Below are 22,506 nucleotides of genomic sequence, written 5' to 3'. Positions count from 1 at the left end.
TCGATTGGCACTTGTGTTTATTTATTTTTGGTAGGAAAATCTGCACCAGTATTTAAAAAGTTTAATAATATACAAAAAGGAGGATATTTTGCTAGTTTTATTCCCGCTTTTAAAATTAGGCGGCACCAAATAAGAAGTTAAGCTAAGCTAACTTCATTCACTTGTATGTCAAGTTTTTTTTTTAAATACAATAATAAAAAATAAGTAAACAATGAAAGAAAATTATATAGGTATAATTTTTTTAAATGGGTGGAAGGCCCCAATGTTTATGGATTGTAGAACCGTCCCTGGCCTCCGTTTTGACGTAGCTTACGTAATCAACGTATCTCTGGCTGAACCCTACCAACCGTTTTCGAGTCCATAGCAACCGCTAAGACTGGCGGAACCGAGCCGTTTTTGTCTCAGCAGTTTTCCTCTTACCGCCGGTTATTCTGTGTCTCTACAGCAACAGTTTTTGTCATGGAGGAGGAGAAGAAGTCATCGCTTCCTGTTAAGCAGATTTTCGTGAACGACGTCCACACGTACGTTTCCAAGCACGTCGCCCAGGTAAGGGGTGGAAAAAGTTCGCCGTTTCGGTACCAGTTAAAGTCAAGACACCTGTGGTATGTTGTCTGACTTTTATTTTTACCTGGGAAGATTATAGGACAGATTGAAGCTCCTGAGGAGTCGGACGATGACGACTCAGACGACGAGATGCCGAGTCCCCGAGACGAACCTGCTTTCCAGGTCGTAGGAACTTCCATCAATGAGGAAAAAGTCCAGAATGTTCACCAAGTGTATGTGGTGAGTCGGCTGCTTAAAGGTGCTCCTGTTTATTTAAACACAAAAAGGAAAAAAATCACGTCGTAAATGCAGACTATTGTGTAAACAACAACAAAAAAAACGCTAATAAATAGTTGCAGATGGCTCATAAAACGGACGGAAGTTGTCAGCATCATGGATATGAATGTGTTAGTGATTAATTGGAACACAAATTTTAAATTTAGCTTTTAATCATAGCCCTCAAATTATTATATTGTAGCATAATGTAATAATTATAAACCCAGTTGTTTTTTGGGACAATTGTCAACTGTTACTCTTAGATCAGGGGTTTTCAACGTGAGGCCCGGGGGCCATTTGTGATCCACTGGATCATTTTTTTGTAGCCCCCAACCACAAGTACAAATTGATACAAACTTGGTCAAATTTTGAGGATTTTTTAGTGACTAATGTATGTTTTCCTAAATTGAAAATGTTACGTACAAAGTAAACAGTTTTGTTTTAATATTTAGCTTTTAATTGTAGCAACATTTTACTCAAAATGTTCAATAAGTTGGCTTAATACAGCAATGGTTTGGGTAGAACGTTTTCAGTGTCATCGCTGCTAATATGAACATTTTCTATGCTAACAAAATAGAAAACATTTGACCCAAAAACATTCCTTTAAGACAAACATCTGCAACCATTTTTCTGTCATATCATAATTAGTTCCTCTCTACTTCATTTACACATTTAACATTTAATTTAAAGCTGGAAAAAAAGAATTCACCATAAAATTATTTTATGTTGCCTTCCAAGTAATTAGTCAAGTAAGAGTAAAGTAAAAAGTTCACTCAAGTACTGAATAACTGATGAAATTATGAATCATTTAATACTTAAAAATTGCATCATTAGATGAACAAAATGTAAAGCTAAGTGGAAATTTTGTTATTTTAAAGACCAAAATGACAAAAAGTAACAAAAAATAAAAAATCAGGCAAAAATAATTTTTAGAAATCAGTTTCCATCAATAAAAAAAAAAACAGGTGTGTCTCTGAGTCTGGTGAATTGTTGGTTAAAATATGTTTGTTTTACATTCAGTGGGTAGAAAATCCAGAAATTTTACTCAAGTAACCATAGAAATACTTCATAATAAAAATACTCAAATAAAATACTCCTAAAAGTACATTTTGTCAAAAAAAGTTACCCAATAATGTAATTGAGTAAATGTAACTAACTCTGATTACTGAAAACGCAAAACTGCCTCCATATTAATTTAGCAATAATAAAATAAAAGACTAATAATTGTAATTTGGTGTGTTAATCGGATCTTAATCCCTGAAAAACGTCAAAGCTTTATCTCGGTTTTGGAAAATGTGTGGATTGAGCTTAAAAGCCTGGCGTGTCATTTCCTCCCAGTGAATCAGTGGAAATCCACGATGAATTCAAACTAATTCACCAAACACTGGCCTTTGAATTTGAGTGAGCAGTTTAAAGAAATCATTGAAATGAATATTACTAACATCCTGTTGTGTTTTTTGCCAGTCCCCCAGCAGAGAGGAGCTGCAGCTGCTGCTGCTGGATTGTGACATTGTGGTTTACTGCGTCACCGAAAGTGCAAGTCAACAGCAGATTGAAGAAGCAACATGGGCATTATCAGGCGAGAGTTAGAAAACACAACAATAGCGTTATCGATTGGCTTTCTGAGATCGTTCACAGATAAACACTGCATGTTATTTTTGTTTGTTTTTTTTTGTGTCTTTTTACAAACAGTCCTTCAGGATCAAATGGCAAACTTCATAACCCGGAGATATTTTATCGTTGTCTCCACATTGATGACTTGGACGAATTTCAGGCTTTCAGATATAGTAAATCCCCAAAAAAGTCTAAATCTAAAAAATTATAACATCATTTAATTCTAATATTTCTATTTTTATATACGAAATTGTTCATTTTTATTTCAGAATGACGCAGGTCTCCCTGTTTTAGAAGAAGATTTTCTGCGCAGAAGGCCTCATCCCAAGTTCAGGAAACACAATGAGCTGGAGAAACTGGTGCTGAAGTTGCCCCGAGGTGTACGTGATTTCTCTGTGCCACAAAGCAAATCACACCAAAACTACGGAGGCAAATAAGAAAGCAGAACTGTAAAAATATATATATTCTCATTTTCCAGAAAGCATCTAAACTCAAAGGTTACGTTGTATGTGCTGGATTTCAGTACGGAATGGGAGAAAATCTCTTCCACTACTTTTTTAAGGTAAATATAATAAATCCCTTATGAACACATAATTTGTATAAAAAAATTCTTACCAAGTATTTTAGTGCAAATATCTTACTGCGCTTGAAATAAGACAAAACTAACTTTAAAATAACTTTTCAACAGCATATAGGAGCTTGTTTTAAGTCAGTAATTTCTTAATATTGGTGAAAAAGTCCTAATTCTATTGGCGCCGTTACCTAGCAACGCCAGCCCCGTCACCTAGCAACCCAGCTCTAGTTCCATTGGCAGATTATTTCACTTTTAACAAGACATTTTCCCATGTTATAAGTTAATTTATCTGAAAAAGTATTTTTTAAACAATATTAAGGAATTATTGACTTAAAACAAACCCACATAGCTTGCTAAAAAGTTACTTTTAAGTTGGTCTTATTTCAAGTGTAATAAGATATTTGCAGTAGAACTAGACTAAAATTACTTGGTAAGATTTTGTCTTTGCAGTGTATTTTACATTTTTGTCATTTGCATTTCTTTTAGGTTTCGTGGTTAATGCAGGAGCCAAAGGTTCCCATATTTGGAAGTGGTGAAAATTTTATTCCCATGATTCATGTTTGTGACCTTGGAAGGTAAATTTATTTATTTATCGATGTGTAGTGTTGTTGTCGTTGTTTGTTATTTGGGGAAAAATTGGATCAGAGCTGCACTGACTTCTAATTTATTACAGAGTGGTCCAAGAGATCATTAAGCTGAAGCCAAGCCCAAGGTACATCGTTGCCATTGATGAATCCAAGACCACGTTAGAGGAAGTTGTAAAGGTAGCATTTTACGTCAGAATTAAGCTATAATAACAATATCATGTGTGTAAACCGATAAAACATTGGTCTCTTTTCTTTTAACTCTTTAGACTATTAGTGAGGTGCTCGGGCCAGAAAAAATCTGCAAGTTACTTCCAGAAGACGCCATCAAAATGAACGCTTTTAAGGTACAACTTGTATAAACGAACTCAAAACAAATCTTATTTTCGATGCTCTTATCCTTTAATTTTTTCCCCCCAAAATCCCAAAACGTGAGATGTAAAATAAAACCTGCAAACAAAGAAACAAACAGATGAATTTAATATTGATTCAATAGTTCAGTTTGCTCCTGGTTCCAGCCGGAAGAACTGGACTGTCTCAACATCAACCTGCGAGTGGATGCCTCTATAGTCAACGACTATTTGGCCTTTGAATGGACGAGTGAAGAGGGACTGGTGAAAAACATCAAGAGCATCGTGAAGGAGTACAAACTCACAAGACAGCTTTTCGTAAATATTTAACTCTTCAAATCAGAGTGTTGTTTGTGTCGAAGCCGTCTTTATCTAAATATTTGATCAATTAGAATCCCTTTTTGCTAATAAGCTTGTTTTCAAATGACAGCAGTGGGTTACATTTTTATTTTCTGTAGCCGATTCGGATCTGCCTGGTTGGCCCTCCGGCGGTGGGGAAGACGACTCTTGCCATGAAGCTCTGCCAGTACTACAAACTTCATTACATCAACGTCAGCAACATGTTTGATGAGAAGATTTCTCATCTGGTCAGTGGAAACACAAAATGCAACAATAGAGACGCTCACTGTATACTGCCCCCTTGTGGAAATGATTAAGCGTTTTCACATGTTGTCAAATCCAAAAGTCAAAAGTGTTTTACTGTGTTTTTAAACACAAAATCTTACCAAGTGTTTTTGGTCTAGTTTCTAGTGAAAATATTTTGGTACACTTGAAATAATATAAAACTAATTATACGTAACTTTTCAGTAAGAAATAGGAGGTCGTTTTAAGTCATATTGATGAAAAAGTATTTGTTCCAGTGTGATAGATTATTTCACTTACAAGACATTTTTCCCATGTTATAATCCAGGGGGGTCAAACTAATTTTCGTTTTGGACCAAATCAACATCCTGAATGCTCTTAAAGGGCCAGTTCTTCCAGAATGTATTGATAAAACCTGTTCACAAACTGTTCAAATATCAACGAATCCTTAAAATTAAATATTATTGAGCATCTTTTCAGTCCCTCCAGGATTTTGTGATTCTTTTTGTGATTTTTTTGCAATAAAAATCAAAGTGTTTGTGGTTCTGATTTGGAAATATTTGAGCTTATCTATGATTGTAAATGTGACTTTTTTTATAACTCTGTATAGATTATGGACTGTAATCTGACATCAATTAAAGCTGAGGCAGCTGGTTAGTACAAATAAGAAAGTTTATGACAATTTTTGAGGAAAGTCTACAATAAACTCCAGTTAGTGCAATTTGTCAGTTACTAGGATAAAAAAGTGCAGGGATTTGTTGATTTTTCCATGATAATTCTTAAGAAACTGAAGGCCACATAAAAAGCTGCGGTGGGCCACATTGGGCCTTGAGTTTTTACGCATGTTATTAGTTAATTAATTTGCTACTGAAACTAGTATTTTTCTATTAATATTAAGGAATTATTGACTTAAAACAAGCTCCTACTTCTTGCTGAGAGGTTACGTGTAAGTTAGTTTTATATTATTTCAAGTGTACTAAGATATTTGCACCAGAAACTACACCAAAAATACTTGAAAGGATTTTGTGTTTTCAGTGAATATATCAGGATTTGTACTAACGATGCAAGTTATCCATCAACAAGTTCATCCAAATTCATTGTTGATCGACTAGCCCTACATTTGATGAAGATTAGTCTTTCATAAAATTAAAGGCTATTTTTTTCATAATATGTTAAATTATAAAAAGCACATGATTCAGTTTTAACATTATTTTGTGTTGGTTGTTGTTGATACTGACTGAATAAACAGAAATTTGTGGTTTTCACATCAGCCTGAACTTTGGACCTGCCACAATGGCTGGGCAAAATTGTAATAAAAAGCACCAGCTAATATTCTAAATATAGATATAATAAATGTTTTTATTTTTTCGGCAATATTTCCATTTAAAAGAACCGATTATATGGTTTTAGATTTGTTTTTCTTATCATTTAAGTTTTACATAATTTTCCATCTCAGAAAGAAAACTGTCCATCCATTTTTTCTTTTTTACTAAATTGTATGTTTATATTCATTTTAAAGCCTAAAAATAGAGTTAAAATGGGGATTCTTTTAAAAAATTACAACATATTTCCCAAAGTAGATATTTATCTAAATATACAAGATTTTCTTTCTCCAAATCTTGTGACATTTGGGCCTCTAAACTGGTTTTTGGCTGGCCTGAGAGTGCAACAACTATGTCGGTTATAAACGTTTAAATTTCAACGTAGAGCAGCTGCAGGTCCACGTCCTCGTATGACAAACATAAAGAGATGTTTTCTGTTCACCGTGTTTGTTTCTACGTTTTGCAGGAGACGACGATCGCTACCGAGGAGTACGAAGAAGAAGTTACCGAAGACGCTCTAGCTGCTGCACAGGACCAGCTGGAATATATCAACAGGACTCTGGAGGACAACGAAGGCGAGTCGACAAAAGAAAAAACCACAGCAAAGAAAGTTTTCAGTTAATGAAGGCTGATAACAAATCCTAATACACGCACTGTAAAACATAACTTAAAAATGAAAGTCCACCTGCTGCCTTGAAAATGCAACTTAAGTCAACAAGAAAATTGTTTTGGTTTTAACTCAGAAATTAAAGTTCATGAAGTTGATTTAACAACAAGAGATAAGTTGTCTAAACATTGTTTTTTAAGTTCATTCATCTTGAATTGTGAATTTTAACTTAATGCTGCAATTTAAACCAAGTAATTATTTCACAATAAAAAGAAAAAAAAAACTGTCCTCACCTGGTTAAAGAGCCACATTTCTCTATTATTTCACTCACAATATCAAGTTAAAATAACTATTTATTTTACTTTAGAATGATTTAAATTCTTGTTTCAAATTGCAAGAACAAAATTTCTGATCTTATAATGAATTTTATTAAATTCAGCTCAGAAACATTTAGTGTGAACAGAAAATTATCCTCAAGCTAATAAAACACAAGAGTCAAATCAGTGTAACACACTTTCATCGCAGGATATAAAAACACGCCGCTAAGCATTCTGGGAAATTGTTCCCACTCCTGTTTATTTCTTTCAGTTTTTTTAAGTGCTAACCTAAAACCTCCAGTTTATTCAACTCTTGTAAGTTTGACAGAATTAGTAAAAAGTTAACACAACTTACTGCTGTAAGTTTATCTTTCACAAACTCACATATTTAGGTTCAAAATATAAAAAGGCTAAATTTATTTAACTTAAAAAGTAGAAGATAGTAGACACAACTAAATGAGGCTCAAATATTTTACAGTGTACGGAAATATCCTCGAGTTAAATTTGACTTTAAAAAGCTTTGATGTTGTTTGATTTTTGTTGTTTTTTCAGGTGTTCTCAGTGAGGACCTGATTTTTGAGGTTCTGCGTGAAAAGCTTTTCTCTAAAGGAAGCCGGAACCAAGGGTTTGTTCTGGATGGCTTCCCTCAGACTCTGGATCAGGCAAAGGCGGTTTTTGCTGGCAAGTTTTATCCGTCAATATGGCTTTTGTTGAATTAATGAATGAAGACGCATCAGTAATATTAGTAAAACGGTGATTTTCATTCTGTACAGATGAGAGTCAGGAGAACCAGGATATAGATCTACTGTCCAAAATGCCGTGGTACAACAAGTTCATCACCCCAGGTTCTGCTCATAGCATCAACTAGTCGCTGTAGTTAAAATGCATCAACTCACAATTGCTCAAATGTGTTTTTACTTCTTCCATATCTGTATTACAGAGTACATTTTTGCCCTCGAAGCACCAGATGATTTCCTGATCAACCGAGTGCAAGAGCTTCCAGACAGCGTAGCTGAGAAGATGCACTACACCCAGGACGAATTCACGTCTCGTCTGGGTGTATACCGGCAACTCGACAGAGCTCCAGTAACCTTGTTGGACTTTTTTGATCAGCGGGAACTCCATCCAGAATATTTAGGTAGTCTGCAAAACCATAATTGACCACCAGGGGTCAGCACAGCAAGTTGATTTGTACCTAATATGTATTATATTTATGTAAAAGGAGAAGCTGCTTGTATTTAAAAAACAAAACACCCTTGTTCTCCTTTTCCCAGACATCAGCTCAGATGATTCGGAGTACACATCTTCTATGAAGAAGATTATTGAGATTATAGGGGAGCCCAAGAACTACGGTGGGACTCCAGAGGAGGAGGCAGAGAAGAAGAGAATTAAAGAGGAAGAGAGAAAGCAGAAACTGGCGGCGGAGGCAGCAGAGAGGAAGGAGAGGAAGACGGCTGCTCTGGCTGAGATGACGGGTCATTACGAGGATTGGGTGAGCTCAGAAACTAGGAGCTTTAAAAAAACATCAAATAAAAAATGCTTAACACCTGTGAGTGTGCTTTTTGCAGAAGAAGAGTCTGGGGATGGTGTTGGAACAGGAGTCTGAAATGTTGGAAGCCAGAGGTCTTCCTCTCAGAAACTACCTGATGAAGCACGTGATGCCTTCGCTGGGCGAGGCCATGCTGGAGTGCTCCAAGGTCAAACCAGAAGACCCCGTCGACTTCCTGGTGCTTACGCCGCAGCCTGTCACAAAACTGGTCAGTGTGTTGATAAATCTGTCCGTTTTCAAGGTCTGTTCTGCTTTTCGCAGGCTGAACATCTTTTACGGAACAGCACAGGAGACTGAACAACGTCAGATCTAAACGTCATGGACAAATTGAGATGATCGGTTTGTGAGCAATCACTCAGACTCTTAAGATGTTATGATAAAAAGTACAGTTTCGAGCACTTCATCCTCTAATCTAAATTCAATAAAAGCAACTTTTACGCAATGGAAAACGTCACATTTTGCAAAAATGTGAAATCTGCATTGTAAATGTTAATTAAATAGCAGATTAAAGAGCTTGTCTTTGTAAAAGGTTCACTTCTTCCATTATTAACTCTTAATTGTGAAATTTTGACATCCTGCATTTAGAGAAAACCAAGACTTGACTAAACCGTTGAACTCAAAATTATAAGTTACCGAACTAAATAAACAGTTTAAATAACAAGGGAAGCAGCAATGCCCAACGGATGAAAGAGAAAAAATGCAAGGAACAAAATCTGATTCATGGAAATTTAGCCAAATATTCCAGATTTTTTGGCACCACCTTTACTTTCAGTTGCATAAAATATTTTTTTAAAATATAACCTTTAACATTAGTGTTTATTACTTGCAGTATCTACTCTGACCATTCCTATAAAATTAATGTATTTTACATACACTTAGCTTTTCTTTTGTTTTGTTGATTAGTGTTATTTTTGCCACTCTTCAAAAGGAAAAAGACAAGAGAACATAAGACAGATGTGAGCTGATGTGCATGACTCAGGACATGGCTATAGGAAAATGGCTGCTTGCCAAAAATCTGTCAAATTCTGGTAAGAGCAATAATTTATGTTTAAGCAAAATATTAAATATCTTCCAGGGTTTTTAGTTAAAAATGACTAAAACTGCTGGAAATTTGATAAATTGATTAATAAATGTTTAGCTTGCAATCAGGCAAAGTAGTGAAGATGGTAAAGGAGGTAAAAACGTCAAAACATCAAGCATTTTAGTAAATGTTCATGGCCCTGTGAAAGCAAAACCCAAAACCTCCAAGCAGATTTGACAAGTAATATGAACACTAAGTGACTAAAATACACTTTTAAAACATCCTGTGATAGAATTAAGTGTAAACTTTACCAAACATCCGCAATTTTTGCGGGTTTGTACTGGTTTTGGTTCTGTTGTGTTTGTGGCTCAGTCAGGACTCAGTCCAGAGCCAACACCTCCTGGAAGAAGGATTATTCCCCCAATGTTTCCAGTAAAGATATATAAAGTTCTAGAGCTCACAAAAACAATCAATTAAATACTGTATTTTCCAGCTGAGCAGAAATATAATGCAGTATATACTGTATATATGTTTTATCTCTAAAGCAAGAGGGACAAAAGTGAAATTATCTGCCTGTTCTTGGCAACAATCATAAATACCACAGATGCAAGAGGTCAAATCTCAGGCATTCCACTGGTAAAACCTCCAGTTCACCACTAGGTGGCGTAGAAAGACTTTTTTTTGGAATAGAATAGAAATATCCTTTAATGTCCCAAAGTGGGGAAATTTTGGTGTAGAAGGAAAACAAATGACGTAGATTCACAAACACACTGTACATAAGAGCAAAATTACAACATAAAATAGTGCGACTGAGTAAAATCATTTTTTTAAAAATGTTCATGTGTTTGTGTACATCTTACCTAAGATCTTCTCATAAAAGTAACAAATCTTGGAGGGAAACCCAGACAATTAAAATAAACCCAAATAAATGTCTAATAAAGATTTATAAAAAATATCAAGTGGAGCTTGTGGGTTGGTTATTGTTGTAACAAAAACTGCCATCATAGTTTGTGTGAGTTGGTAAAAGTAAGTGCTAGCAGAAAGTAAAGACTCTGCGCTGGCCATCTTTTTTTTATCTATGTGTCTTTGTAGGAAATACATTATAATTTTCTCCAACGTACCATCTGTTGCAAATAAAGGATTTCTTTTTTGTTGTTGATTCCCGTGAGCTGGTGAAATTACCGACGGTGCCCTGCAGTCTGTATGCTTTTCTCTCAGTTAGTGGACAGAAATCTGGTTCTAAACTTGTATTTAGTTTTCTATTTTCACCCTACTTTTGAATAATGTCCAAGCAAGAAGAGAGGAGTTGTGGACCAGATGTAGTGTGTGTATTTATCCCTGTGGAAGAGCCGGTGGGAGGATGGTGCTGGTTCTGACCATGTGGGTTTATCTGCTACGGTTCCAGCTGCCCCAGTGGTGGTCACAGAAACACTCACACACACATTGGAAACGGCCCGCAACACGCCTGTGGTGGTCACCCAAACATGAGCCGGTGGTGAAAATGCTGGAGGAGGAGGACCACACACACACACACACACACACACACACACACACACACACACACACCACTGAGGAGAGCAGTGAACCCTCTCAGTGTTTCTTGTTGCTTCACACACACATTACCCACATAATATATCCAGTCTTTACGCATTTAAGAATAAAGTCCGAAATCATTCTGTTTTATTTTAACATTATCATCGATATAAAGTTTGTCAAAATTTGTTCATTTATTCCTTGATTTTATTTTGTTTAGTCAAGAAGTTGTTTCTCAAGTCAGACGTTTGTTGCTGTTTTAAGTTCTGTTACGCTGCTGCTCTTGACCGTTGGTGGTTACCATAGCAACCAGTAACCAACAGCTCCGCTCCCCTTTTTCTGTTGCCGTTGGTAACGGCTACATATTAGCATGTATTAGGATCAGCTCAGTGTTTTCTTTACAACTATTACACTATAACATATATTTTAATCACATACATGAGATTTCATGAGTAATTTTGCTGTGTTTTGTTTAAGTTTTTAACTTTATCAATGTTGTGCATGTTAGCCATCTTTAATTTTACAACTGCTAACTGCTATTAGCTACTCATTGGGAGCTATTGTGTTGTAGTTTGTTTAGGGTTATTTATTATGTTTTATTTAATGTTTAGGGGCAGAGGCTGCTTGACGTTGGCCACCAACTTGACTTCTTCTTTTGTTAGAATAAATACTGGATCTGAGATGAACATAAAGGGGTTACACATGCATACACACTCCATCAAGCTACAACTACACTAATAATCTAACAGCATAATTTGCATTTGTCGGAGCAGAGAGGCTGGCCCTGTGTCAGTGTGAGCTTCTGAATATAGGCTTGCTTTAGTGTGCATGCAAACCATTCAACCATAACTAGGCCCCAAAGGTCAAACCTCACGTGTTTGACCTTTAGGAGTCAACATGTTCACTGTGTTGTCAGGGGAAAAGTGTTTTTGATAGTTTCCTGAATGAAGTTCTGCACAGTCCATTAGATTTCAGGTCTGAACGTCTCAGTCGACACCAATTTAAAATTCAAAACACTACAAAGTAATGATTCCATTTATGACGGCGCATTAAAAAAAGACAAGAGGAGAAAATTTCCACCAAATTCTTAGAAGTTTCTCAAGTTTTTTTTTTTTAATTTCTGGGATTAATCTGAGTTTGAAAAGTCAACATTTTTCAAGAAAAAGGTTTTATTCTATAAAATGTCAGTTTTTCTAAGCTGATTTTCAACTTTTCAAGATCAGTACCTCCAGGTTTTTCCTAAAAAATTTATTAAATTAGTCAAAAAATTTCTACGTTTTTTTTTCTTGCAATTTTTTGACTTTTCAAACTCAGAAATGTCCATTTCTAATGCAGTTTCTCTTGCATACAGCCCCCATACGTAAAAGCTTGTAGGACTTCCTGTTGTAATAAGATGTAATAAGCGTTGCATAAACAAGCTCTGGATACTAAGCTTAAAAGTTTGGTAAGTTGCAAAATTGCAAGAAAGACACTTTCCATTTATTCTGACTTACAGTTGTGGTCAAAAGTTTACATACACTTGTAAAAAACATAATGTCATGGCTGTCTTGAGTTTCCAATAAGTTCTACAACTCTTATTTTTCTGTGATAGAGTGATCGGAACACATACCTGTTTGTCACAAAAAACAGTCATAAAGTTTGGTTCTTTCATAAATTTATTATGGGTCTGCTGAAAATGTCACCAAATCTGCTGGGTCAAAAATATACATACAGCAACATTAGTATTTGGTTGCATGTCCCTTGGCCATTTTCACGGCAACTAGGCGCTTTTGGTAGCCATCCACAAGCTCCTGGCAAGCTTCAGGTCGAATGTTTGACCACTCTTGACAGAATTGGTGCAGTTCAGCTAAATGTGATGGTTTTCTTGCATGAACCTGTTTCTTTAGCACTGTCCACATGTTCTCAATGGGGTTTAAGTCAGGACTTTGGGAAGGCTATTCTAAAACCTTAATTCTAGCCTGGTTTAGCCATTCCTTTACCACTTTTGATGTGTGTTTTGGGTCATTGTCCTGTTGGAACACCCAACTGCGCCCAAGACCCAACCTTCGGGCTGATGGTTTTAAGTTTTCCTGCAGAATTTGGAGGTAATCCTCCTTCCTCATTATCCCATTTACTTTCTGCAAAGAACCAGTTCCACTGGCAGCAAAACAGCCCCAGAGCATAATACTACCACCACCATGCTTGACAGTAGGCATGGTGTTCCTGGGATTAAAGGCCTCACCTTTTCTCCTCCAAACATATTGCTGGGTGTTGTGGCCAAACAGCTCAATTTTTGTTTCGTCTGACCACAGAACTTTCCTCCAGAAGGTTTTATCTTTGTCCATGTGATCAGCAGCAAACTTCAGCCGAGTCTTAAGGTGCCTTTTCTGTAGCAAGGGCTTCTTTCTTGCACGGCAGCCTCTCAGTCCATGGCGATGTAAAACACGCTTGACTGTGGAGACTGACACCTGTGTTCCATCAGCTTCCAAATCCTTGCAGACCTGCTTTTTGGTGATTCTTGGTTGACTCTTGGCCATCCTGACCAATCTCCTCTCGGCAGCATGTGATAGCTTGCGTTTTCTTCCTGATCGTGGCAGTGACACAACTGTTCCATGCACTTTATACTTGCGAATAATTGTCTGCACAGTTGCTCTTGGGACCTGTAGCTGCTTTGAAATGGCTCCAAGTGACTTCCCTGACTTGTTCAAGTCAATAATTCGCTTTTTCAGATCCACACTGAGTTCCTTTGACTTTCCCATTGTAGCTTTTGTGGCTGAGTCTAATCACTGGGTCAAATGAGCCCTATTTAAATGGGCTCATGAGAAGTCAACAGCTGTAGTCAATCAGAATCACTTACAAGAAGTGAAGAGGCCATGACATGAAGCTAATTTGATTGACACAACTCTCTACATCACCAAAATTGACAATTTATGTTGCTGTATGTATATTTTTGACCCAGCAGATTTGGTGACATTTTCAGCAGACCCATAATAAATGTATGAAAGAACCAAACTTTATGACTGTTTTTTGTGACAAACAGGTATGTGTTCCGATCACTCTATCACAGAAAAATAAGAGTTGTAGAACTTATTGGAAACTCAAGACAGCCATGACATTATGTTTTTTACAAGTGTATGTAAACTTTTGACCACAACTGTATATTACGTTATTAAATTATTCTCTTTACAGTTGAACTCCCCTGATTTTTTTATAACTTTGCAAAAGACAATAAAAATTTCCTCTGTTGCAAAAATAAAACTGTCTACTCAAATAAATCTTTATTCCAGCTTTACTTCAAACATCTTCTCCGCTGTATTATAATGTTGCACATTCTCCAGAAACTCATCCAGATCAGTACATCACACATGCTTTACCTCATCCAGTAACTTTTTCTTTTTGGGATTATGATCAGATGGCAGTCTTATTAGGAGTGAGCAGCTAACGCAGACCAGTTCCTCTGGGGCTGTGAACTTCTGTCAGATCTTTTTTTATATCCTTTTTTAAGCATGTGGGATCCTGCTGCTCCATCTGGCAGGCATTTGTGTTTGCGAATGTATATTTTCAAAATGAATCTCTTTATTTATCTGAAGTAATTTTCTGATTTATTCCACTTAGTGTCAGATTGAGGAGTTAACAGTTTAAAGTTTTAAACCAGCTGTCGATATCTAATTTGTGTATGAAAGAAACAAAATCTCACCCAAAACAAATGTCAGAGTCTATCGCTAGTGGGAGAAATTACTTGTGTTCTTTTACCAAAGACAAAAGAGAAATCCTAGGATTGCTCAAATCTGACACTGCTTCATTATTATTTACATTTTGCGAAGAAGGAAATTGCGCTCAAGTTTTCTTCAGAGGTTTTTGTGTCATTTCCTCTGGTAGAAGCGCCACCACAGGCGAGGAGGCGAACAGGTTTTTCAAACAGTTTGGATTTGACACAGCGCAGCAGGAAAGTCAACAGCACCAGCTGAAAAATGTAGCACATGTTGCAGTTCCTCTCATAATCCCAAAAACTTGTTTATGTGCAACTTGGAGGTGTGTGCGTGTCCTGTGACACAAAGCCCTTGTCAGAACATTGTATCTATTTGCTTTGCAGCTTTGGATTAAATTTTGTTCGAGGCATGGCAGTGATGGGATGTGATGCACACCAGCTGGACTGCCAGGAACCTTAAAATAAATTACTTGGAGTCCTACCAACCTGCTGTGATGAGGTTGCATTTTGGGCAGGAGGTTAGCATGGTTCGTCAAACCGCAATTTTACGACAGTCAACACACACCAATGCAGGCAGGCCACAGATTAATGCACGTGTCAAACTCAAGGCCAAATCTGGTCCACCATAACTTTCTATATGGCCCTCTAGATTCTAGACTAAACACCAAGTGAGCTTAAATGTTATGTTATCAATCAAATCAATGCAGTTTTTATATGTTTACTGCCAAATTACATCAATCAGTTCCTCCAGTTTCTTGAGCATTATCATGGAAATTCACACAAAATCAACAAATCGCTGCTCTTTTTTGTGTTAATAAATAATTGGGAGTTTATTGCAGATTTTTCTCAAAAATTGTCAAAAACTTTATTACTTGTACTAAACAGCTGCCTCAGCTTTAACTGATGTCAGATTATAGTCCACGATCTATACAGCGAGGAATAAAAAGTAATAAATAAGAGCAAATATTGCAAATATTTCTAAATTAGTACCACAAACACTTTGATTTTTATTAGGGAAAAAAATCACAAAAAGAATCCCAAAATCCTGGAGGGACTGAAAAGATGTTCAATAGTATTATTTAATTTTAAGGATTCATTGATACTTTAACTGTTTGTGAACAGGTTTTATCAATAGATTCTGGCACAACCGGCCCTTTAAGAAGATTCATGATCTGGATTTGGCCCAAAACAAAATTGAGTTTGATGCCGCTGGATTAGATGCTTTAGCACCCAGTTCCTCTGGATCTAGAAGCTTTCCGCATTTTCAAAACAGTTTGGGAACTTTTACGCTCCTCCATGCTGAATACAGTCAAAGTACGCAGCTAAAGTTATGTCGCTGTCTAACATCGGTGTGAAGGGAAGTTTGACGAATTATATTTCTGTCTGGTTAATGACGCCTGGTTGATTTATGACACTGACCTCCAAATGACTCATTTTACATAACACTGCAACTATCCTTTATGTTGACAGTTAATGCTAATGCTAATGTCTGTGGTTGTTTACTGAGTAAAACCAGGACATGTGCTGCAGCTTATGTATGAAACCGAGGTTATTTTAATGTGAACTGACCGGCCTTTCTCCCATGTGCTTAACGGCTGCTGAGTCAACTCACACGAAGAAGAAGAAAAAAAAAAGAAGAAAGCGTGTAAAGGACAAAAAGCAGACAGCAGAGTTAGAGCAACCAATGGGCAGAGCAAAGTGAGAGCTGCACTTTCCATCCAGAGCAGCTGGATTTCAGTTAATCTAAACAGGGACAGAAAAGGAGACAGAATTTTATATTTGCAACTCCTCCCAAAAACAGTGGACAAGGCTTAGCTTAGGGTCTGAGTATTTGTCTGGACTGGGTCATGTGGTGGGCCATGTTTTTAAAGTACCAGACCTCATTTTAGTGAGGTTTTATATGAGTTATTCCCCAGCCTTAGAAGGCTTTTGCATAGTTTATTCTCACAATTTTTAAAGGGTTTTGCTTCCCTTTGCTGCACAGATGATACTGAGGCCTATCTCCTCGTAAAGCCCGATAACAACACTGATCTATCCTGGGAAAATCAGCTACAGATGTGAAGAAAGCTTGAACACTGTTACTGTCCCGTCATCTGTCCAGAAACTGGATTTAAACGTGCAATAACTGAGAAAATACCTATTTTATCCTGCAATATATGATGAAATAACTTTTACCTGAATGAAAACGGTATAAGAGCAGCCAAAGTTGTCAAATTGGTCTAATAATGAGTGTTTATAAAATAAGATGTATAAATGGAATTTAAACCATCAGATTAATGGTTTTTACTGTCGAAGCTCATAATGAAAACCTTAAGTCTTACGAGGCTTTGACAGAACGTGGCATGTTTAGCAGTGAGAGAAAATCCACCAACCCACAACAAGACCACCACTGCATCACTCCCAAACAGCAGTGATGGCACTTCAGCACCAACAAAATCAGCAATTACATTCAAATGAGCTGTTTGGAGAAGCAGAGAAGCTAAACAGGAGGGCAGATCATCTTCCACTGTAATTACAAAATCCAAGACGCTGCAGGTAAACAGCTCTCCCACATGTAAGCAAAAAACAAATCTCTTTAATTGGATCCAATTTTATCTTCTTTAAACTCACAATTGGAAATGTGGGACAAGTTCCCTCCACTGGCGATGCGAGAAATATGATTTCTCTGTTGTTGTTTTCCTGTTTGTAAAACGTTTGGAGGTAGAACCGATGCTGCGTTCAAACCAAACGCGTTTAGCGCGTCAAAAACGTGTCCGAAGCTTCACTCTGAAGTAAGACGCTTGCAAAGAGTCAACAGATATACAAGGTGGGCCATAAGTTTCCACACATAGAAAAAATAAATATTTCATATTGGACAACCGTTTTTATTTTTGTGGGACTCTGTGTAATTGCTGCACGTCTTGGACCACTTCGTGGTTGAGCTGCAACATTTCCAGTTTTCTGAAACTTGCAAAAAAATTTTTACAGTGTCGTGTGTAATGCTGGTAGCATGTTTTCTGTTAAAGTTTCGTGCAACCATCCGACTGCTTCCCAATCCAGCCATCAGCATAATTTAAATTCTTTGCTCTTTTGTCAAACGCATCTTCTTGGGTATCTGAAATATAAAAGAATACATTTTACATTCTCCTATGTATGTAAACTTATGGCCCACCCTGTACTTATCATATTGATATAAAAATATGTTAAAAGTCAGAGTTTTCTTTTCTTTTATTTTCTGCGTTACTTGCCGACTCACTTTGGAGCAGGTGCGACTTCACTCTTGGTTACCTGAGCCTGATTGAAACTCCCAGGTTGTTTGTACAGCTGTGCATGTAATGGGCTCTTTGGCGGCCTGTCAGAGTCGATGCTTAGCTAACGTCTCAGGCTGTGTATGTTTGTGGAGGTTAGGTAATGTCTCAATGTGTCACATTCCTTCTTCTGCAGGTCTGGTGACTGAAATCACACAGAATAAACAACAGCTGTCACACTGGTTTGGAAATAGTCTTGAATCACGGAAACGAATCAATTAACTATCAATTTAGTGAAAGATTCCAATGGATAATGTCAATGAGATTAGCTGAAATACTAAGACCAGCTAAGGCAACAAAACAAATAATTTCTTGAAATACTTCAGTACTACTGCTTTAGTTGTCAATAGCATTCCTTAGAGGTTTTGGTCCATGTTTACATGGCTACACAGTTGATTAGCAACTAATTTCTCAAGGTTTTTATTTAAGAAAGAAATATTAGAAATATGGTTGTAACTTATTACATCATCTTGATTGAGAGAAGGTTTTTTTAGGTGTAATTACAGCTACCCTTTCTTACTGCGATCAGATTAAAACTCTCTTTACTTATGGTAATAATAATAATTCTTTTCCAACATCATAGCCATTAAGTATTTCTACTCAGTTATAAAATTGGACGAACAGGATCTGAACTCAACCGTCCGTCTAAATCAGTCTTTCTAAACCACTTGTGTCCGCGGGCGCCCTCTAGTGGTATGCAAGGTACTGCATGTAAACAAGGTACTGAGCTCAAAGTGCTACACGTAAGTTTAGCTTACCAAAGGATTGTTTTTAAAAAGTAATAATGCATAAATGTCTTAAAACTGGGCCACTCGAAAGAAAATCTTTCTTGGAAAGTTTCAGTGGAAAGTTTCTCAGGGTGAGTTGCAGAACTTTAGTTTTTCTGACACGATTCCGATAGATTTAGGTCTGTGGCCTATAGAAGAGAAGGTGAGCAGCACTGAGCTTCATGCTGACTAACTTGTTATTTAACTTCCATCCATCCATCCATTTTCTGTTCACCCTTGTCCCTAATGGGGTCGGGAGGGTTGCTGGTGCCCATCTCCAGCTACGTTCCAGGCGGGAGGCGGGGTACACCCTGGACAGGTCGCCAGTCTGTCGCAGGGCAACACAGAGACATACAGGACAAACAACCATTCACACACACACACCCCTAGGGAGAATTTAGAGAGACCAATTAACCTAACAGTCATGTTTTTGGACTGTGGGAGGAAGCCGGAGTACCCGGAGAGAACCCACGCATGCACAGGGAGAACATGCAAACTCCATGCAGAAAGACCCCGGCCGGGAATCGAACCCAGGACCTTCTTGCTGCAAGGCAATAGTGCTACCAACTGCGTCACTGTGCAGCCATGTTATTTAACTTATAACAAGAAATTTTTCCCATGTCATAAGTTAATTTATCTGCCAATACAAAAGGTACTTTTTTATCAAAATTAAGAAATTATCAACTTAAAACAAATCTCTATATCTTATCAAAAGGTTATTTGTAAGTTAGTAATGTGTAATAAGATATTTGCAGTAGAAAATTGACCAAAATTACTTGGCAAGATTTTGTGTTTTTTGCACATTGTTTGCAAAACAGAGGAGCCATTTAATTATGGTTTTCCAGTCGTGGCTCATCGTCTTTGTGACAGCAGTAAACATAATAATTCACAGAGGAAAACAACTAGAATGTATCATGCAAAGGTTCCTGAAACCTTTTTTTTATTTTTAGATGTGAACGTCTTTCACTGTACTACTCAGTGAAAAGTACAACCTTGAGTTAAACTACAAAAAATCTCCAGCAAGCATTTAAAGTTGGAAGGGTTCCTTCAGCCGAGCCAGCATAAATCTTGCCATTAGGTGTGTTCGTTGGAACATCTGACAAGCCTGAATTTATTAAGAATAATACATGAAAGCTTTTTTTATATGTGCAGACTTTTTCCACGGACAAAAAAAACCCCAAACAGTTTCATAATGTCTTTTTTTCCATCTGAGAATAATTATTTAAGGGATGTAGCACCTCTGCCCACTTCAACATGTAACCGCTCCCAGGCTGAGTGAACTTTGTAGCCAACATTTGATGCTCTGGGAAACGTTTTTGCTGCCCAAGTTGCCAACAGGATCGCTGCCTGTTTCCAAATCAGTTATGTAATGTTGTGTTTGCACTTGGGTGAACTGACATGTGATACTGTAATTCTCTGTTACTGACAAACGGTGCTGTCACGTGTTCACAACGGATTACATCAGAGAATAATTTGGATCTGACCACGAAGACATTGGTTTAGACCACAGGTGTCAAACTCCAGGCCTCGAGGGCCGCTGTCCTGCAGTTCTTAGATGTGCCACAGGTACAAAACCCTGGAATGAAATGGCTTAATGACCTCCTCCTTGTGTAGATCAGTTCTCCAGAGCCTTAATGACCTAATTATTCTGTTCAGGTGGCGCAGCAGAGGCACATCTAAAAGTTGCAGGACAGCGGCCCCCGAGGACTGGAGTTTGACACCCCTGGTTTAGACCAACGTTTCTCAAACCTTTTCAGGCCGAGGATTACTCAACCTATTTAACAAACACTCACTGACCACCTAATTTAAAATTGCCCCACAATAAAACCACATCTTAAAATACACAGCCTGAAATTAAAATATTAGTCTCTTAACTTATTGTCTTTATTCGTCCTAATATGAAGGATGCCGTTGTTTCCAAAAGCAACAAATGTGAATGGCTATGTTATTTACACATGTTGAAGATTCTAAGCTTTCCAATAATGGAAAACATTTGGAAATCAAAAAAGTTTTTTTATTACTACAAGTGTTGTGAGCATTAATAGTTTTAGGGCTACTTGTAATTCAGAAGCACAGCAGAAGAAAAAAAGACTTTGGCAAAAACAAACATTTTTGTTCAGCCCAATGTAAATAATTTTTCTATCTGCCAATAGAAAAAGTACTTTTTCCATCAATATTAAGAAATCATCAACTTAAAACAAATCTATAGTTTGCTAAAAAGATACTTGTAAGTTAGTTTGTCTTATTTCAAGTTTGCTGAGATATTCACACTTGAAACTAGATCAAACACATTGCTGCTCCCTTTAATTATTCTGGTGCTAATAAATCTAAAACCACAATAGTTTTTGTTTACTTCTGCCTCTTGTGAAAACTGAAAGGGATTCAGAACAAATGATTGAAGTAGAGAGAAGTCTCACAATTTCAGAAAGAAAGGAAAAACGTTTTTGTTTTGGTCCAGATTTCTTACTCTACATGGATTGTCATGTTGCAATACACAGAAAAAGAGGGAAATGCCTAAAAGTTACAATTCAAGGGGGACAGGGAAAATCTTCTGCAAACAATCATTTGTTTTCTTCCACATCTGTTTTAAAGTCTGTCTTAATACAAGCATTCACAAATCCTACCAAGTTTAGATCATTTGTTTTACTGGAACATAAACCAGATGATATTTTGCATGCAAAAGCAACACAGTACCGTGAACTGAAAGTGAATCATGAGCCACATTTTTGACTGCATGCAGTAAGTTACAACAACAAGCTAAATATAACCAGAGCCTAAGGGGAAGAGGTGACATGTGCTTTTGATTATTAACAAATTCTCCCCCCTCCCACTACATGCTTTCAAGTTATAGACTAATGCTGGAAAAAAACAAAACTTTTTATTGAAGTTCAACGCAAACCAGTCGCATTTCATCACAACAACAGATTACACTTTTAAAGCATTTTTTAAGAGATAAATGAATAAACAAGACAGACATTTTACTGTCACACATTAACCGTAATTGATACTTAGATGTCTGTCGCAACATATATTTACAAATATACAGATTTGTGACATATTTGTCCTTTTATGTTTCATGTTTTGGAAATTTGTAAAGTACTTTCATTTATTTTATTTCCAAAATGTGATCAGCCAACAGGGCCATTACGCAGAGTAGCCATTTGCACTTTGCATGTGGAGCTGGGAGGGACAGCTGTAAGAGGACCAGGCTACTGGTGAGTGTTTTTTGTTTTTTCGGAGGTGAAGCGTTATGGTACTATGAGGTAATTGTTGATAAGATTAAGAGCAATACATAAGTTTCTAAACTTCTTCTATTCTACCATTTTTGTTGTGCGGAGCTCTCACTTCCGCCTGAGTTGTTGACAAAAGCAGCATAACGTCCAGTTTTCATGTTCGGTCTGGGAGGTTTTTATTGATTAATGATAATGTCCAGGTTTTTATTGTTTTTCGGGGGACCAATAAGCATCCTTAAAATAATTGGCAAGACTGCTGGAGTACGGCAGCTTTTCTCCTCCTGGAGCTGCTGGTTCAGAGTGAACTGCGGGGAAGAGTGCGTTGGGATTATTTATACAGGTGAGCAGATAAACTGAACACTGTGCTTTAGATGTGCAGCTTTACAGACGAACCGGAAATTTTATTTAATATCATCCTGGTCTCAACAAATGGGAGGCGGAGCTCATCGTGGCGGCACGTAGCTGGTAGATGTTCCTGCGTGGGATGAATTAAAGTGTCAAATCCCGTCGCTAACATGGATACAAAAGCTATAAATGGCTGAGTAACGTGAGTTTATTTGTTTATGAATACATAAACGAAAAGCTACAGTATAGACATTTTTATAAGCATATTTTTGAGCCTGCCTCTTTATTATTAAATTGAACACAATTGCAATTTT

At 37.1% G+C, this 22,506-nt stretch overlaps 1 protein-coding gene and 1 long non-coding RNA gene across 4 annotated transcripts in view; one reads left to right on the top strand and one right to left on the bottom strand.

Annotated features, from left to right (window-relative positions):
* Positions 1 to 325: 325 nt before the first annotated feature.
* Positions 326 to 22,506, top strand: part of LOC114158376 (adenylate kinase 7-like) — a 26,536-nt gene continuing 4,355 nt past the window's right edge. Inside the window, exons 1-19 of one of the 3 annotated variants that reach the window (XR_003598404.1) lie at positions 326 to 546; positions 637 to 783; positions 2,284 to 2,398; positions 2,512 to 2,606; positions 2,703 to 2,813; positions 2,912 to 2,995; positions 3,494 to 3,582; positions 3,681 to 3,771; positions 3,861 to 3,938; positions 4,110 to 4,259; positions 4,400 to 4,528; positions 6,312 to 6,420; positions 7,322 to 7,450; positions 7,543 to 7,614; positions 7,710 to 7,907; positions 8,044 to 8,261; positions 8,338 to 8,496; positions 8,580 to 8,657; positions 9,247 to 9,346. Coding sequence is in view for 2 of the 3 variants with exons in the window: in XM_028039793.1 (XP_027895594.1) it covers positions 460 to 546; positions 637 to 783; positions 2,284 to 2,398; positions 2,512 to 2,606; positions 2,703 to 2,813; positions 2,912 to 2,995; positions 3,494 to 3,582; positions 3,681 to 3,771; positions 3,861 to 3,938; positions 4,110 to 4,259; positions 4,400 to 4,528; positions 6,312 to 6,420; positions 7,322 to 7,450; positions 7,543 to 7,614; positions 7,710 to 7,907; positions 8,044 to 8,261; positions 8,338 to 8,496; positions 8,580 to 8,615 (2,097 nt within the window). In the remaining variant the exon portion in view is untranslated. Of the gene's footprint in view, positions 547 to 636; positions 784 to 2,283; positions 2,399 to 2,511; positions 2,607 to 2,702; positions 2,814 to 2,911; positions 2,996 to 3,493; positions 3,583 to 3,680; positions 3,772 to 3,860; positions 3,939 to 4,109; positions 4,260 to 4,399; positions 4,529 to 6,311; positions 6,421 to 7,321; positions 7,451 to 7,542; positions 7,615 to 7,709; positions 7,908 to 8,043; positions 8,262 to 8,337; positions 8,497 to 8,579; positions 8,847 to 9,246; positions 9,347 to 22,506 lie in introns of those variants that run through there. The other 2 variants (XM_028039793.1, XM_028039792.1) reach the window with 2 other exon arrangements.
* On the bottom strand, positions 15,702 to 20,142 carry LOC114158385 (uncharacterized). Its single transcript, XR_003598405.1, has 4 exons — positions 20,123 to 20,142; positions 19,716 to 19,719; positions 18,809 to 18,819; positions 15,702 to 17,717 (listed from the first exon to the last, which is right to left on the bottom strand). It is a non-coding gene; the product is annotated as an uncharacterized LOC114158385 (long non-coding RNA).

The sequence above is a fragment of the Xiphophorus couchianus genome, chromosome 15 (assembly GCF_001444195.1).
Source record: "Xiphophorus couchianus chromosome 15, X_couchianus-1.0, whole genome shotgun sequence".
In the NCBI taxonomy this organism is placed as follows: domain Eukaryota; kingdom Metazoa; phylum Chordata; class Actinopteri; order Cyprinodontiformes; family Poeciliidae; genus Xiphophorus; species Xiphophorus couchianus.
This window is presented reverse-complemented; position numbering and strand designations above follow the sequence as displayed.